The 19151-nt window shown below is 41.8% G+C and overlaps 1 protein-coding gene across 1 annotated transcript in view; it reads left to right on the forward strand.

Moving 5' to 3' along the window:
- npr2 (natriuretic peptide receptor 2) overlaps nt 1–19151 on the forward strand; it is a 163159-nt gene that overhangs the window by 103183 nt on the left and 40825 nt on the right. The window contains exons 12-16 of the mRNA XM_043686946.1: nt 6532–6603; nt 8140–8299; nt 9819–9974; nt 13473–13641; nt 17198–17344. Of these exons, the coding sequence (XP_043542881.1) occupies nt 6532–6603; nt 8140–8299; nt 9819–9974; nt 13473–13641; nt 17198–17344 (704 nt within the window). The remainder of the gene's footprint in view (nt 1–6531; nt 6604–8139; nt 8300–9818; nt 9975–13472; nt 13642–17197; nt 17345–19151) is intronic.

The raw sequence follows: 19151 nt of genomic DNA on the forward strand, positions 1-19151 counted from the left end.
TCCAAAGATGTGCAGGGTCAGGTGAATTGGCCATACTAAATTGCCCGTAGTGTTAGATAAGGGGTAAATGTAGGGGTATGGGTGGATTTCGCTTCGGCGGGTCAGTGTGGACTTGTTGGGCCGAAGGGCCTGTTTCCACACTGTAATCTAATTTAATCTAATATAATTAGGGCAGGTCATAGATCAGCCTGTTGTTGAAATAAGAGCCTAACTTAGTACACTTTCTCAATCTGACCAAAATACTATAGGATGGAATAATTTATGGAATGAGAAAGGCAGCTGAGGAATCTGATCACAAATGAGACAGTGCAGAAGAGGTGATCAATAGGAGCAGTAAAAGGGCAAGCTGACTGCTTATGAGGTGAAGAACATGGAATCATTCTGATGGGAGCCAGGCAAGGCTCATGAGGTAATCAAAGCAGTACTAAATCTCAAAGCCAGTGGGAGGAGGGGGAGAGAAAGACAGCAAGAGAGAGAGAGGGAAGAAATCTAATTGTGCAGCCAGTGTGGAATGCAACACAGACCAAAAGGTTACTCAACATTGTGGAAAGCAGCCATAAATTGTGGCAACGTTAATATTGTGGTCGATGTTGCAATTCAGTGAACAAACAAAAATCACATTCATGCTGTGCAGTCTTGAGCAGATGCAGTCCACCCAATGAGAGAGATTGAGAACTGTTGCCAAAAGTGAATAACATCGAATTGGAGTTAGTGTCATGTTCATGTGCATGTTACATGGGCATTAGGACAGATGTGGCCCTAGTGGACTGCGAAGGAAGACTAAAGGTAGTTGACGAGCAGTAGCAGATGTTTAAGGAGATATTCAATTCCTGCCAGCTAAAATATATCTCAGGGAGGAAAAAAGATTGTAAAAGAGGATACAACATCCTTATCTAAGTAAGGAGGTTAAAGACAGCACCGTGAGTGGCACGGTGGCACAGTGGTTAACACTGCTGCCTCACAGCACCAGAGACCCAGGTTCATTTCCCACCTCAGGCAACTGACTGTGTGGAGTTTGCACATTCTCCCTGCGTCTGCATGGGTTTCCTCCGGGTGCTCCAGTTTCCTCCCACAATCCAAAAATGTGCAGGTCAGGTGAATTGGCCATGCTAAATTGCCCGTAGTGTTAGAGGTAGGGGAATGGGTCTGGGTGGGTTGTGCTTCAGCGGGTCGGTGTGGACTTGTTGGGCCGAAGGGCCTTTTTCCACACGGTAAGTAATTAATCGAATCTAAAAAAAATTAAGGCATAGCACTAGGCTGGAACATGAGAAAATATTTTAAAAACTACAAAAGGATTACTGAAAAGTAACAAAGAGAACAAAGGTAAATTATGAAAGAAAAGTAGTGCAAAATGTAAGTTTGGATAACAAAAGCTTCGGTAAGTATTGTCCAGATCCGGACGCCCAGTTATTGGAAGGATATTATTAAGCTGGAGAGGGTTCAGAAGAGATTTGCCAGGATGTTGCCGAGAATGGAAAGTTTGAGTTATAAAGAAAGGCTGGATAGGCTGAGACTTTTTTTCACTGGAGTGTAGGAGGTTGAGAGGTGACCTTGTAGAAGTTTATAAAATAATGAGGGGTATAGATAGAGTGAATGGTAGTTGTGTTTTCACGAGGCTGCACAATTTCAATACTAAGGAGCACATTTTTAAAGTGAGAGGAGAAAGATTTAAAAATGACACAAGGCAAAATGTTTTGCACAGAGGGTGGTTCGTGTGTGGAATGAACGTCCTGAGGAAGTGGTGGACGCGGGAACAATTAGAACGTTGAAAAGACATTTGGATAGATACATGAATAGGACAGTTTTGGAGTGATATGAGTCAGGAGCAGGCAGGTGGAACTATGTTTAGTTTGCGAATATGTTCAGCATGCACTGATTGGACCGAAAGGTCTGTTTCCGTGCTGTATCACTCTATGACTCAAAACGAAGAGAGTAGCTAAAGTGAATGCTGGTCCCTTGGCGAATGAGCATAGGGAGCTAATAGGGGAGAACACAGAATTGGTGGAGGCACTAAAACAGAGGAATCTGGGTAACGTTGTCTCTCAGCAGCATAAGGACAGAACAGACAACAAAGTAAGGAAAGATGGTGGAATTGGTTTTGACGAAGAGATGGAAAATACCAGCCATGTGTCTGGGCAGGATCCTGGAAGCTGAGATGTTGCAGATGAGGAGGATGAAGAAGAGGAACTAAAATCTGGTCACGTTTGCCACCGTGTATACATTTTGGATTAGTTGTGCTGGAAGAGCACAGCAGTTCAGATAACATCCGAACTGCTGCCTGAACTGCTGTGCTCTTCCAGCACCACTAATCCAGAATCTGGTTTCCAGTATCTGCAGTCATTGTTTTTACCCCATGTTTACATGTCTGCACATATATATTGTGCCGAGCTCGGTCACGGGATTGGTGGTCAGTGAAGAAGCCCAGCATGGACAAGTGGTGGTCAGTAAGAGGGCTCAGTGCGGACACGTGGCAGTCAGTGAGGGAGCACAGTATGGACACATGGCGGTCAGTGAGGGAGCACAGTATGGACACGTGGCGGTCAGTGTGAGGGCCCAGTGCAGACACATGGCAGTCAGTGTGGGGGCTCAGTACAGACATGTGGCGGTCAGTGAGAGGGCTCAGTGCAGACACGTGGCGGTCAGTGAGAGGGCTCAATACAGATGGGTGGCGGTCAGTGAGGGGGCTCAGTGCAGACACGTGGCGGTCAGTGAGAGGGCTCAGTACGGATGGGTGGCGGTCAGTGAGGGGGCTCAGTGCGGACATGTGGCGGTCAGTGAGGGGGCACAGTGCGGACACGTGGCGGTCAGTGAGAGAGCTCAGTGCAGGCACATGGTGGTCAGTGAGGGGGCTCCGTGCAGACAATTGGTGGTCAGTGAGGGGGCTCAGTGCGGACACGTGGCGGTCAGTGAGGGGGCCTCAGTATGGACACGTGGCGGTCAGTGAGAGGGCTCAGTGTGGACACGTGGCGGTCAGTGAGAGGGCTCAGTGCGGACACGTGGCGGTCAGTGAGGGGGCCCAGTGCCGACACATGGCGGTCAGTGAGGGGGCCCAGTGCGGACACATGGCGGTCAGTGAGTGGGCCCAGTGCGGACACATGGCGGTCAGTGAGGGGCCCAGTGCGGACACATGGCGGTCAGTGAGGAGGCCCAGAGCCGACGCGTGGCGGTCAGTGAGAGTGCTCAGTGCGGACACGTGGCGGTCAGTGAGAGAGTTCAGTGCAGGCACGTGGCGGTCAGTGAGGGGCTCAGTGCAGATATGTGGCGGTCAGTGAGGGGGCTCAGTGCGGACACGTGGCGGTCAGTGAGGGGTCTCAGTGCGGACACGTGATGGTCAGTGAGGGGGCCCAGTGCCGACACATGGCGATCAGTGAGGGGGCCCAGTGTGGACTCATGGCGGTCAGTGAGGGGGCTCAGTGCGGACACGTGGCTGTCAGTGAGGAGGCCCAATGCGGACATGAGGCGGTCAGTGGAGGGGCTCAGTGTGGACTCATGGCGGTCAGTGAGGGGTCTCAGTGAGGACACGTGGCGGTCAGTGAGAGGGCTCAGTACGGACGGGTGGCGATCAGTGAGGGGTCTCAGTGAGGACACGTGGCGGTCAGTGAGAGGGCTCAGTACGGACGGGTGGCAGTCACTGAGGGGGCTCAGTGCGGACACGTGGCGGAGGGTGAGGGGGCTCAGTGCGGACACGTGGCGGTAAGTGAGGGGGCTCTGTGTGGACACGTGGTGGTCAGTGAGAGGGCTCAGTGCGGACACATGGCGGTCAGTGAGGGGGCTCAGTTAGGACACGTGACTGTCAGTGAGGGGTCTCAGTGCGGACATGTGGTGGTCAGTGAGGGGGCTCAGTGCGGACATGTGGTGGTCAGTGAGGGGTCTCAGTGCGGACACGTGGTGGTCAGTGAGGGGGCTCAGTGCGGACATGTGGTGGTCAGTGAGAGGGCTCAGTGCGGACACGTGGCTGTTAGTGAGAGGGCCCAGTGCGGACATGTGTCGATCAGTGAGAGAGCTAAGTCCTGACAGGTGGCGGTCAGTGAGGGGGATCAGTGCAGACACGTGGCAGTCAGTGAGGGGGCTCAGTGCCGACACGTGGTGGTCAGTGAGGGGGTCAGTGTGGACACGTGACGTTCAGTGAGAGGGCTCAGTGCGGATACATGGCGGTCAGTGAGAGGGCTCAGCACGGACACGTGGCAGTCAGTGAGAGGGCCCAGTGCAGACACGTGGCAGTCAGTGAGAGAGCTCAGTGCAGAGACGTGGCAGTCAGTGAGGGGTCTTAGTGCGAACACGTAGCGGTCAGTGAGTGGGCCCAGTGTGGACACTTGGTAGTTAGTGAGGGGGCTTAGTGCGGACACGTGGCAGTCAGTGACAGGGTCAGTGCGGACACGTGGCAGTCAGTGAGAGGGCCCATTGCGGACACGTGGCGGTCAGTGAGGGGGCTCAGTGCAGACACATGGGGGTCAGTGAGAGAGCTCAATGCGGACACGTGGCGGTCAGTGAGAGAGCTCAGTGCGGACACGTGGCGGTCAGTGAGGAGGCCCAGTGCGGACACGTTGCAGTCAGTGAGGGGGTCCAGTGCGGACACGTGGCGGTCAGAGAGGGGGCCCAGTGTGCAAACGTGGCGGTCAGTGAGGGGGTCCAGTGTGCAAACGTGGCGGTCAGTGAGGGGGCCCAGTGCGGACACGTTGCAGTCAGTGACGGGTCATTGCAGACACGTGGCAGTCAGTGAGGGGGCTCAATGCGGTCACGTGGCAGTCAGTGAGGAGACTCAGTGCAGACACATGGTGGTCAGTGAGAGGGCTCAGTGCGGACATGTGGCAGTCAGTGAGGGGGCTCAGTCGGACACATGGCGGTCACTGAATGGGCTCAGTGCGGACACGTGGCGGTCAGTGAGGCGGTCAGTGCGGACACGTGGTGGTCAGTTAGAGGGCTCAGTGCAGACACGTGGCGGTCAGTGAGTGGGTCAGGGCGGACACGTGGTGGTCAGTGAGAGGGCTCAGTGTGGATACGTGGCGGTCAGTGAGGGGCTCAGTGCGGACATGTGGCAGTCAGTAAGGGGGTCAGTGCGGACACGTGGCGGTCAGAGAGGGGGTCAGTGCGGTCATGTGGTGGTCAGTGCGGACACGTGGCGGTCAGTGGGGGACTCAGTGTAGACACGTGGCGGTCAGTGAGGTTGGTTAGTGCGGTCACGTGACGGTCAGTGAGGGGCCTTTAGTTACTTCTTTGTTGATAAAAATTCTCACCTTCCACTAACTGTGTATTCCTCTTCTATTGTAATAGAACCATTGCACTAATACAACTATTTTAATCGTTATAAAATGTTTTCAGTACGCCACTTTCATTCTAAAATAACTGTAGGTACAATTTAGTGCAGCAATATTCCTGTGCAAGCTCCTTCACATCAGTATTGTTGCTGACAAAAATTTGCTTGAAAGATCAATGTTACTCATATATAACATTATAAAATAATTGGCATTCACAGTGTCGTGATATAACTGACAGTGTTTCTGCTTGCTTAAATTGGCACTTTATCAAATCTGACATCTTCTTTCATACATATCATCAAGCATAAGATTAAGCTGACCTCTCTGTAATTGCTTTGGATTCCCGCTGAGCACTTTGTTTAATGATAGGCTGTTCTCCCAACCTGCAAAGGACACTTGCCCATTCGCTTCGGGCACCTATGCAAATTAAAAGCACTTCATCAGTAAATAAGATTTTTGTTCATCTTGCTTCCTTCAATTTGTGCACTCAACTGCATCCCCAGAGACTGTTATCGACAGTGCTTACATGACACCTGAGGGCTCAGTAAGTTGTCCTATAATTGCTTCTTTTTCTGATTTGCTGCCTAGTTGTGATTAAATTGTATATCATCCAGGAATACATTCTTTGTGTTCCTCTCAGTGGGTTAAAAAAAGACATTAGGGAAAATAAATCTTAGTGTAAAATCAGCAAAGTAAAACCCTATGCATATGACTATTAAAAAATTGAATGTATGGATAGATTTAACACTTTTTATTGTAATTTAACAAAGTCCAGTAAAACCCTCTCCACTTGGGATTTATTTCATCAGTGTTGCTGGTGATTTCCAGTCTGGGCTTTAGGTGATTTTACTAAGAGAGATGAACATTTTGACCATTATCTTGTGTATTTGTGGTAGTATGGTGGACTATCATATAAGAAACTGGTCACATGCCATAATGATGACATTAGTGAACACATCTTTAATTAAGCTCTTACTAGTTGGTAAACATTTGGGCTTCCTGCTTCTTCTTGAAACATAATACATTGCAAAAATTCACATGCCAGCATAGATTAAAATGTGAATGTGCAGGTTAATGTCCTTCATGACCGTCGTTCCAAAGAAGACAGCTTAATTCGGAGGAAATCTTCCAAAATTCATTAACATTTCAGACACCATCAGTATGAAAGTATTTGATGAATTGTTTAATGATAAAATCATTGTTATTGCACCTTCTTTACTGTATTAGAAGGGCAATGTATATTTATTTTAAATGGTTTCTGCTTTTATCTTTTCAGGATATACTTGAAAATGAAAGTATTAACCTTGACTGGGTATTTCGCTATTCACTAATTAATGATATTGTAAAGGTAAGGAACATGAGAGTAGCTGAGATATGGAAATAGAATTGAGCTAATCTGAGAAATTGTATTCAGAAAATGTCATTAGTAAAAAGCATTCCATTGGGTCTGTTTCCTACAAAGCAAGTTTCACAAAGCAATGTTTGGAAAAACAACCAGTAAATCTGGGGCAGATACTTCTTGGAAGAATTTTGATTATTTGAATAAAATCAACAAAAAATGAGTGTATTTCGATACTGAAAGTGTTAAAATCACATTTTTTTAATATTGCATCTTTTTCAACCACAGGCCATCTCAAATACTTTATAGTTTTTCAATGCAGTGTCTCTCAGTGTAAAATACACGTAGGCTATGTGCACACAGAAGCTCTCACAAACAGTAAAGTGATTGATGGGCCAGATTGATGGTTTCCATGATCCTGAATGAGCAACAAATATTAACCAGAGCACTGCATATAACCCTCTACCTTTCTTTGAAATAGATCTACATGATCATTTATGTCGTTGTGAGAGGGAAAGGGCAGATGGCTTTAGTTCAACACCTCAGCCAAAAGATGGCACATCCAACAATACTGTTTTAGCCCAGTACTGCACTGAAATGGCCACTTTGATTTGTGTGCTCATGCCTTGCACTGTTAACCTTCTGACCCAGAAATAAAAGCTACAGGTAACATAGTTGTGAGCACAACTATGATATAAGTAGATTTACCTTCAGTTTTGGACCAAAAAAAAATCACCTTCAAGTCTTCCAGCTGCACACTTAATCATGGCAGATGTGGGGAGATGGCAGCAGCCCCAGTAGGACTCTCCCACCCTATTAAATGATCTGTACTTCCCAGCCTGCCATGGATGAAAGCATTGAGCTGAATCATTCTAAATAACGGATTACCTGGTTATTATCATTTTGCTGTTTGTGGAAAGGTCTTAAGGTTTTCTATGCAAAATGGCTGTTTTGTTTCCCACATTATGACAGTGACTGCATTTCATGAATAGTCTATTGGTTGCAAAGTGATTTGGGACATCATGAAGCTGTGAAAAATGCTCTAAGGTTTAATATGTCCCTCATCTGTATTAATTATTATAGTCTTTTATGAAGCAAAGTCATAGACTGACAATTCAATAGCATTTTGTTAGCACCTGTCCAACCATTGCATGAGACCCAACATTGCACATCAAATATGTGATAACAGCCAATTTACTATTGAGTCCAACTCTTCCTGTCAGTCAAATATTTGTTAAGTGACAGGAACAATCTGCTGAGTTCACATGTACTTACTTGGCATCTTGGCATTGTGTCTCTGAAACAAAGATATGACTGAAGCCTGGTTTATTTGGCTTATGTTATTCAGCTACATCCCTAGGCCATGATGGTGATTATCCCACTTGCCAGCCCCAGCTTTGACTGTGCCATTTACGCCATTCTTCTAGAAGTTCCTGTCCAACATAGGTGAATCAGTGAGACAACCCATTGAAAGTTTAAGCTCTCTGAGGTGATATTCAAATAGGATCAGATTGCTGAATTAAGCTGATTGCTTTTGGTTTGCAGGGAATGGTGTTTCTACATAACAGTATAATTGGATCACATGGTAACCTTAAATCATCCAATTGTGTTGTTGACAGTCGTTTTGTGCTAAAAATCACCGACTATGGTTTGACCAGTTTTCGTTCATCATGTGATAATGAAGATTCATATGCACTCTATGCAAGTAAGTTTCAGTCTGTGTCAGCTTATCAAAGTAGGCTTCAATTTGGGATCACAAATTGAAAAGTTTATGTTTACTTTCATCTATATCTGAAACTAAAGAGCAAGTGAAATAAGAGTATTCTGTAAACTAGGGAATTCAGTTGTATCCTCCTTCAGTTTTGTGTGGATGTGAACACACACAATAATACACTTCTACACACACACACACATTCTAAAGGAAAAAAAATTGCCAGTGACTCGGAATACCTGAATAATTACCCAGACATGTAAAGATGTCATATGATTTGATGAAATTTAGTCAGGGCCACTAGGAAAATTAGGAATTTGATTTGTCAATCAAGGGATGTAATCCAATTTAATAGTTGAGAAAGTTTTAATTAAAAATATAAGTTTGGTTTCTCATATATCAAAGTTACCATGAGAGTTGCATCAGTTTATTGAATTGCGTCTAAACATGGTCACGTTGAACAGCTGCTAGAAGGTTGTTAAACTATTTTAGAGTCCTGCAGTTTACAAGGAGTGAGAACACCATAATGGAAATAACCAAATATCAGAAGTTGTTTGGTTTCGGTTAGTGCTAAGATTTTCCTTCACACTTTTCTTTATTATTACTCACAGTATGTGCCATTTCCTGACCAAAAGGTTAAACAAATTAAATGAGAGTATATTTTCCTGTGGCTCTAAGTGTAAACTAAAAAGTCAGTGTATTCTTGAAACAGGTTTCCCTGAACTTGAATCATCTTCCTGACACACATTACCAACTTGAGAGAATGTGCCTTAATGTTTTTGGCACTCTTAGTAGTTGGCAGTTAGTTGGCTTGGAACAGCTGATGCTATCTGCTTCCTGTAGGGCTTGAACTCAATATCACTGATACAAAGCTGTGGCGCACCAGGAACAGAAGCATGTGGAAAACTATGTGTATCAGGTTCCTAATTCTAAACTTCACACCAGGAGCATAAATAAATAAAACTCTCTATATTTTGTCCACTCCTGTGAATTGTCAAATACACAGAATTACAACTTAGTGATACTGGGTGTTTTTCTTATTGATGCTGATGATATCGTTGATTATCCATGGCCTAACATATTCCACAGTAGCAGTTAAATTGTACAGTGGATTAAAATCTTCAACCCAGCAGGTCATCCTCCACCAGCCACTGACCTCCCCTTCCCCTCAACTGCTGCATCCTACACCCCTCCAACCCCATCAATTCCCAAAACATGTAGAATGCAGAATAGGTTACAAACGCTGCAGATATAAATAGTTTCTTGATCATGATCTTGCTTTCTATATACTATTCAGGAATTTATTAGACACAGACGGAGAGATAAACTCTGCTTTCAGACATCAATGTCTTTTTTAATCTTACAAATGATACATTTTACAGTGGTCACATGACACATAACAAACAATCCATGTTCAGAAAAAGAGTTAAATGCTAAGGTGTGTATGTTACACATTTTTACTTGTAACTGCCAAGACAAAATTAATTTAAGTATTGCTTCATGTTTACAATAGAAAAGCTTTGGACAGCACCAGAATTATTAAGATGGGGACGAGCACCTCCACAAGGTACCCAGAAAGGAGATGTCTATAGTTTTGGCATTATTCTTCAAGAGATTGCCTTAAGAAATGGTCCATTTTACATAGAAGGGATGGATCTCAGTCCGAAAGGTATTTTGTTAAATCCATTTTCATCTACTGTTGTACTCAGCAAAGCAATTAAGACTGTTTTAGTAGCTATCCTGAAGATCTATGGGTAAATAGATGACTTTTACTTGAAATACAAATTAAATGCAGACTTCTATAAATGTGTTTGTGAAAGGTTGTTTTGTGGTGGAGTGGGTCACTGTGTAGGGCAGCAGCATTTTACTTAGAGTCATAGAGCTGTACAGCAGGGAAACAGACCCTTCAGTCCAACTCGTCCATGCCGACCAGATTAAATTAATCTAGTCCCATTTGCCAGGACTTGGCCCATATCCCTCTAAACCCTTCCTATTCATATACCCATCCAGATGCCTTTTAAATGTTGTAATTGTACCAGCCTCCACCACATTCTCTGGCAGCTCATTCTGTACATCCTGTATGAAAACGTTGTCCCATAGGTCCCTTTTAAACTTTTCCCCTCTTACCCTCAACCTATACCCTCTAGTTCTGAACTTCCCAACCCCAGGGAAAATACCTTGTCTATTTACCCTATCCATGCCCCTCATGATTTTACAAACCTCCATAAAGTCATCCCTCAGCCTCCGATATTCCAAGGAAAAACAGCCCCAGCTTATTCAGTGTCTCCCTGAAGCTCAAACCCTCCAACCCTGGCAACGTCCTTGGAAATCTTCACTGAGCATAAATGGCAGTTGCCCAGTTTATTCAAATGGCTACTTCTAAGCACAATTGCAAGTGCCACCTTCAAAGACCATTATAAATTAGTTGGCACTCAGCCAGTGAAGCTCATGGAATAGCTTCAGTGCATTTGGTTAGGAAGAGAATTGCCAGTCAACTGCCAATTGCAGTTGATGATCATTACCTAGTAATTCCTCGTGGAAGTGCATGTTCAGAAGCTGGCTGAGAGATAGGTGTAATAAGCTTGAATACCTTACACATTGGCATTTACCATCTGGACTCACTGACAAAGATTAGCCACTTGCAAGAGTTACCTAAAGACTGTTAGCATTCTTGTAACTTTAACAGTGCAAGGTTTTGTGAATAAGAGAGAAAAATGGGCTTTCATTTAAAATTGCAGAGAAGATCCTACTGTATGCCTATTGCATCTAACTAATGCCTTCACTCCCAACACCATCTGCACATCAATATAAGTAATTCATTGATTGTGAAGTAGTTTAAACGTCATAAGGTGATGACTTTACAAATTCAAGAATCTCTTTCTCAAATTGTTCCCATGGTTTGACACAAATGTTGATGTGATTGCCTTGTGTTATTGTGAATAAAAAGAGAAAATGGTGACAAAACTCAGCAAATGTTGGAGCATCTATGGAGAGAGAAATTATTTTTGTCTCCATAGATGCTGCCAGATCTGTTGAGTTTCGACAGCATTTTCCCTCTTTATTACAGATTTCCAGCATCCACACTGTTTTGGTTTTATTTGAGTGCCTTATTGTATTTTAATAGATTTGTTTGCAATCTATGCTTCAGCACATTAACAGTGATGGACTGGGACAGCTGCAGTGTTCGGAGGCCATAACTTTTAGGTTGAGATGTTATTGTCAGATCACTTTCTACCAAGGGAGTGGGATCTGATGCTGCTCCCAGAAGTAGGAAATAAGGCTAGTTGGGAAGAATGCCAGTTTCCTGACACTAGGGGTGAAAGTTGTGAATTGAATTGGTGGTGGATTAAAGGTATCTGATAGCAAACAGCAGGGATCTATTATTAAAGCATTTTCATGAAAACAGATGGGGCTAAATGGAGCTCTGTCCTTATCCCCTTCTGCTGAAAGGTTGAGGGAGAATTAGCCCAGCTGCCCCATATTGATTTTATCGGCTAGATGCTGGGTTTCCACCTCGAGAAGACAAGAAATCATCTGAGAACACTGTCAGTTAGTTTGATGCTGACAGCTTGCCAGAGGCAGCAGAACACCAGGAGAAGTGGCTGCTGCCAGTAATGCAATCAGGACCTGAAGAGTCATTCATGGTCAGATCTGAACTTGTGAAATGTTTGGTGGTTTCACTGGCAGACCCCTGTTTGGTGGGAGGATGATGGGGCCAAGTTTGCAAGGTCCTCTGTGAGAGCTATTGAGGGGCCATCCAGTGGGTCTAGGATCCAGTTAAGGAGACACTTCTTGACTGTCCACAATCTCCAGAGAAGCATGCTTTCATTAATTGCTCACTTGAGGCCTAACATTAACCCATTGGCAGATGGGCAGCTGGTAGAATGGGAGTCAACCACCAGCTGTATTTGACATGCTTTCTCCTTCCCCCACCTTCAGATCCACAGTGTCAAATGCAGCCAATTTAATTTTTTGCTCATCAGAGTTCAGGAAAGAAATGATGATGTTAAATCATATTGCTAATGTAATTTTATTTACCTGCCTGTATGCATGTAATGGAATGACATGACAAATAGCACACTAAATTCAAGAAAGAATTATATAATTCTAGCAGCGATCAGTTTCAACTTAATAAAACAGTTTCAAAATTCAGTTTACAAGATCATACCATTTAATCTACTGATATAAACGAGAAGTCTTGTGGTACCACTTAAAAGGCTTACAATTACCTTGTTCCAGAGTTAAATCAAATTTGAACCATCACCTGTGCTGATTTGGCCTTGTGTCTCCTTGCCACAGGTCAGTGGTTTCCAACTTACTCTTTTCCCGAGACCTCCATTGTTCTGATTTATTTGGGCCGCAGTTCTGAGATATCTTACCTGACAGCAGCATAGAGATAGCATCTAGAACATCATTGTCCCTTCCCACTCCAAATCTGCCTGCTACAGTTTTCTTCAGGAATTAACCTGCACAGTCCAGATACTTACCTATTAGAGGTTGTAATCTGTTTTTAATATGCTGCTTTGAGAACCCCATTGCTAATTTGCGACACCAATGGCAGAGTGAACACCATGCACATTTCCCACATTGAGCAACCTGCAACAAGTCCTAGACCCAAAAAAGGTGAATTAAAGTTTTGTCTCAGAAATCATTGTGGAGCTAAGAGAAGCATGAATGTTTCTCCAGGTTGTACATACAGACAGTGAGCTTTGTTGTCAAACCTAAACATAGAAAATATAATTAACATATTCATTACAAAATAATTTTCAACATAAGCAATTACAAAGCTGAAATAGAAAGAGGAATTTCAAAAGTAGAGAAACTCCAGTCTAAAATATTGTCACTGAATAAAACCATTTAATTAATGTACTGGTTAAATGAATAAGAAATTAGCCGATGTAGAATAAATCTATTTAATTTAGTTTTACCTGCTGTTATCCAGATAAATACCAGGATTACTTTTGCAGAAGTAAGTGTTTTAAATTTTCTCTGTGTCTTGCCAAGCTAACTGAGAATCTTCCATCTGTCATTGGTTTTCAAAAGTACTGAGCTGGGCCCCTCCCTAAAGATAAAGTTGTTAGCTTCTCTGCAGTTTAGTATTAGCCTTTATTGTATTACATTACAAAAATGTTTTAACATTCTTCACTGCAAATATTAACCTTTGCAGAAATTGTTCAGAAGGTCCGAAATGGTCAGAAGCCTTATTTTAGGCCCACAACAGACATCAACTGTCACAGTGAAGAGCTTGGCAATTTCATGGAGAAGTGCTGGTCAGAAGACATTGCTGAAAGACCTGATTTTAGCCAAATTAAGGTTATGATTACAAGATTCAATAAGTAAGTCAAAGGGTCGAATTTTCTTGTTAGCGTTTTTTTGATTAAAAAGTATGCCTCTTAAGTGCTCTCATCCATCACAATAAATAAATAAGCATGAAAAAACAACCTTGAAGAAATATAATCTTACTAATTGTTCATAAAACTGTCAAACAAAGCTCATGATCCCCCTTGGCAGCTATGTAACCAAGCCCTGTTGAGCTAAATCCATTAGCATGGAATGGAATTTAACCAAACATGCATAATGAGTTTCTCTTGCAAAACTATATGAATAAAAATCTCCAAGGGTGTATTTGAAGTTGACAGTTTTTTCAAACATTCAACAGACAGAATTGGAATCAAACAATCCAGGTAGCTGTTCAGCTTTTTCAATCAACAAATATTTGGATTTTAGATCAATGTAAAAACTTACTCACAAAGTCCAGATGACAAATTAGTGTTGACTATAGTGTTGAATGCATAGGAGCCCTTTATCCACTGAAGAAAATATTCAAATTCATGTGAGCATGTACAGAATGCTGGTGAATTTAATGTTAACTTTCATTTTAAGGACAGAGCTCCATGATCTCTTACTACATTGAAACATTGATGAGTCCATTTTGACTTATCATACAATGCCTGATTGCAACATTTGTAGTGAAAAACAACTTTTAACTTACCTGTTTAGAGGCCTTCAACTCCATAACAGACTTTCCCAAGGTTCGCATATTAACTAGCCAGACATCTTTCACACAGGTATCAGGAGCCCACACAACCAGCTGGAGGTTTTAAATGTAGGAATATTCAGAATTCAAGAATACATTGTAAAAATTGAAATGAACATCAGTTTGAATGTGTGTCATGTCACTTTTACTACGCTAGTCAAAATGGTATATGGCAGGAGTTCATGGGGAAATTTAAATAGATGGTCCCTACCTCTATTTTTGGTCATCCAATGCAAGTTTGTTCAGCATTAGGAAAGCAAACTCACTCCTCTTGTGCCACCTCATTTCAATTATATTCATCTGAAGTCATCGACAAACAGACTGACTTGTGATTCAGCAATGTCCACGTTGTTTTCTGTACTGAAATATCTCTAATTTAGAGCATATGTCTGTCAGTGCTTGTTGTCAAAGTTACAGTTGGGCAATGTTGAGTTGGGAGAGGTACTAGAGAGTGAAAAGTGCTAATTTTAATGCATCCCAACATTCGATTGCCTGATAATTTCCAAGGCCCACACTCCATTGAAAGCTAAGCTCAAAAAGACTCTGATATAGAATTAAGATTAGAACACTGTCACACTGATCTAAGTTCTCCTGTGGGTGCTGCTCCCCACTGATTTTATCCTTTAGTTACATTAATAGTTAGAGACACGCTTAAATAGAATTCACCTTAATTAAGAAATAAGTTAACAATACCAATGATTGGATGTCAGCATTTAAATCCCTTAACTTGTGTGCCACTGCTGAGTTATTTCATTAAGATGCAATTGAAGTGGAACATAAAAAGCATCTTTTAAACTGCACATATGACTTCCAAAGTATGTACACACTGCACCATATCCTCGAATTGTAATTCTTTGAGATTTGCAGCATGTTCTCTTTTCCTTCCAAACTAAAATAAAAGAAAAATGTGATTTTGACACTTGTAAAGCTTTATGAACCTTTTTTTTTAAATAATCATCTTGAGCCAGTTTATGTGTGGATGGCAGATCTTTGAATGAAAGACTTACCCAAAGGTATCTAAGTTTCAAATGCCCTATATTGAAAACAGCAGTGCAGCTGTAAATAATATGGAATAAAGGATGAATTTGCAGCGAATTCATTTGAAAAATGGATGAATGTATCAGTGCTGGTTGTTGTGCTTGGCATTTATCAGTGAAATTCCTGATGAAGAACTAATGCCCGAAACGTCGATTCTCCTGCTCCTCGGATGCTGCCTGACCTGCTGTGCTTTTCCAGCACCACTCTAATTTTGCCATTTATCAATCAAAGGTTACATATTATACACATTCATTCGTTAGTTCATCAGTGGTCTGTAAAATAAACAACTTTCCTTCTACATTTTACCTTAAATTCTTCAAATTCAAGAATGCAACTCAGAAAAAAGTCATGCAATAAATTGCATAATATAATCGACAAACACTCAATTGAACTGGTTAGCTGCAAAATTGATAAGAACATGAATCAAGTGTTTTTCAGTGTTGGCCCCTAATCTATCTTTTCTCATCTTTATATTTCATATCATCAACACTCCCAACAAATTGTAATATTAAATTTAGGAATGAAATCAAAAAGTATGAATTTCTGCAATTCTCTTAATTAAAGGCATTCACCAATCCAAGGTTCTGGATCAACTCACAATTCAAATCTGTAGGTTTTTTTTGATGAGAGCATGAAGGAATAAGGAGAAAAATTGGATTACAGAAGTTGATGTTGAATTCAACACCACAGAATTGAAAGGTGGAGCTGACTTGAAAGCTGTTTCAATGTCTAAAAACAGAAAAATGTTTGCCAACCATTAGTTTTGAAAAAGAGAGTGTTTTTTTAAGAAAGAAACTTATATATCACGTAAGAGATAGTGTAACAATAAAAGTTTTGGTTATCTATTATGGGTCATGGTTTCAGTTAGCTGTCAATTTTCAAATGCCCCTCAGAGGCCTGTTTAACTTACCTGAATCTGCCAGCATAGGCAACACCGTTTAAAGAAAAACATTTGCTGTCAATGTTCAAAGTTACTGAACTTAGCTCAGATGAGTGTTGTTGTTTAGAATCTGGAGTTGTCACGAGTAACTTAGAGAAAAATGCCAGTCAAAATTAATACCACTTGGAAATTGACAGGCTCATTATACTGGAGCTCCATCTTGAAGTATACAAGGTATGTCAGGCCAGTATGTACCACTTTCACAAGTTTTACTGGTCATTCCTTCTGGAAAGACAAGCATGTGCAAAACCATTTCCAGTAATTTTGTCAGAGAAGCATTTGAAACTGGTTAGGATTCTTGATCCACTGTCTTATCCTCTTCCATAAAGAGATTCATATAAAGGATTTTACAGGGTAGTTGCAGAAAGGTTGTTTTCCCTTATGGAAGAATCTTGGATCAGAGGACATAAAGTCAGAATAAGGGGATGAACATGTAAGACAGAGGTGAGGAGGAATTTCTTCTCTCAGAGAGTAGTGTATCTTTACCACAGAGGACTGTCGAGGCTAGGCCATTAAGTATTTTGAAGGCTGAATAAGAGAATCGAGGACTATAGGGTAGACAGCAAAGTGGATTTCAGGTTTATAAGATTAGCCATGATCCCATTGAATGGCAGAGCAAACTCAATAGACTGAATTGCCCACTTCTACTCCAAGGCCTTATAGTTTTGAATTGGAGAGAGCCATTTGAAAATTTGTAGTTCAGTACAAGAGTGAAGAAAATTGTTTTTGTAAAACAGATGAATAGTTTCTAGTATATAGGGTACTGATTGAAATCATAAAGATAATTGAGAACAATCTATTCAGGGCTTAAAGTGAATTTTACTAGGATGGTAATGATCTTTCATCTATATTGTTTCTTTGTATTAATTCTTTTTAGGGAGGGCAGTAGTAGTATCTTGGATAACTTGCTGTCAAGAATGGAGCAGTATGCCAATAACCTGGAGAAGCTTGTAGAGGAAAGAACACAGGCTTACCTGGAGGAAAAGAGAAAAGCAGAAAATCTACTCTATCAGATTTTACCTCAGTAAGAACTCTTCTCATTTATGAACAGAACACTCACTGAGACAAAAAAATGGTGGAAACATATTTAAGGGATCTTGTGCTGTTATGAAAATTTTAAGAGAAAATAAAAAGCACGTGTTTGTGAATTGAGATAATTAAAATCATAATCGCAAGATCAGAAATCTGCATGTAAATAATGCTGGCTTTAAATTCTTTTAAATGCTTTTATAGTTTAAAGGCTTAAGAAATATATAAAGGAGGATATAAGTGAAGTTTATAGTTAATAGCATGCTAAAAGGTGTCTGATTATAAAATATATACTGACACTAAAGTTAAGAGTGTTAATGTTGTACCAAATTCTTATACTTTGTGGGTAGACTTGGGTTATTTTTATTGAATCAAATATGAAATGCCTTATTGTGTATTTCATCATGGATTCAAATACATGCAACAAAATTAGGTTGTTGTCTAGATTTTCTTCTATTGCTGTAAAAATGTGAAATCGGTTTTTGGAGCTCAATCAATGAATAGATTATTATAGAGTCAGTTGACTCTGGAGTCCTTGTAAAATGATAGATGGGTCCAATTTGAGTTTTCCCAGCCATTGCTGCTGCTTACAATTCATGCCAGTGTGGGGGGAGCAAAAAGCCTTCCAGCTCTCTCCATTCACTGGTTTCAATATGATGTCAGATTCCACAGACGATCTTGTGGATTTCAGTCAGGTTCCCGGAGAAATGTCATTCATGGCTCCTCAGATAAGGAGGAGGGTGAGGTTTCAGGAACCTTTTGAATGCTGCTTCCTTGCCCCCTGCATTCCCACCTTGTTCCTAACTGGGTTTTCTTAAAGTTAAAGAAAGTGTGAGCTTACTAGCTACTAATGTGTGAGAAAAGATAATACAGCCCACAGGAGATCACAGTATGGTTTATTGAATGGCATTTCTCTTTTGGGAGTGTTGCTGACTGAATTTCCCTTGACACTTTTCATGTGTGACATTCCATAGTTCATTCTCAGGACTCAGTATAATCCATGGAAAGATTTTTGACTATTGCTAAATTTGCATCCTCAGTTATCTTTTGGTTTGTATGTCTGTCTTCTTTAAAAGTCAAGGTTTTATTTAAAATTCAATATATTCATAAGTAATTTAAGATTATGATCCGTTGTCATGACAAAGTACAGCTGAATATATTCTACAAAGCATTTTGCAAGTGATGTTTAGCAGCAAGATGGGCTGTTAACAGCACCAGGTTTAAAGCCAGCTGTGCACTGGGTCGACGCAGCCAGCCAGGAGTTGCCCTTCACTCTGTGCGTAGTGGGAGGAGAACCAAAAAGCAACATCTCTCAGGTCTCATAGGTGGCACAGCTGACATTTCATGGAAATACAAGGACAGATTTGTAAATAATTGTTATTTAAGAACCAAGCTAAACAGTGTACCTGTCCTAAGCCACATCCCATTTACAGCCCTGTCGAAGGGACCGCTCTTCTTCTCCCAATACCCAATGTTCCCTAACATCCTCTCATTTTTCAAAGTGGGATCAACACATCTGAAAACTCTTCAAAATATTATTTTTTATTCAGCAACAGCGAGGTGCTGCATTTTGGGAAAGCAAATCTTAGCAGGACTTATACACTTAATGGTAAGGTCCTAGGGAGTGTTGCTGAACAAAGAGACCTTGGAGTGCAGGTTCATAGCTCCTTGAAAGTGGAGTCTCAGGTAGATAGGATAGTGAAGAAGGCGTTTGGTATGCTTTCCTTTATTGATCAGAGTATTGAGTACAGGAGTTGGGAGGTCATGTTGCAGCTGTACAGGACATTGGTTAGGCCACTGTT

The sequence above is a fragment of the Chiloscyllium plagiosum genome, chromosome 1, assembly GCF_004010195.1.
Source record: "Chiloscyllium plagiosum isolate BGI_BamShark_2017 chromosome 1, ASM401019v2, whole genome shotgun sequence".
In the NCBI taxonomy this organism is placed as follows: Eukaryota; Metazoa; Chordata; class Chondrichthyes; order Orectolobiformes; family Hemiscylliidae; genus Chiloscyllium; species Chiloscyllium plagiosum.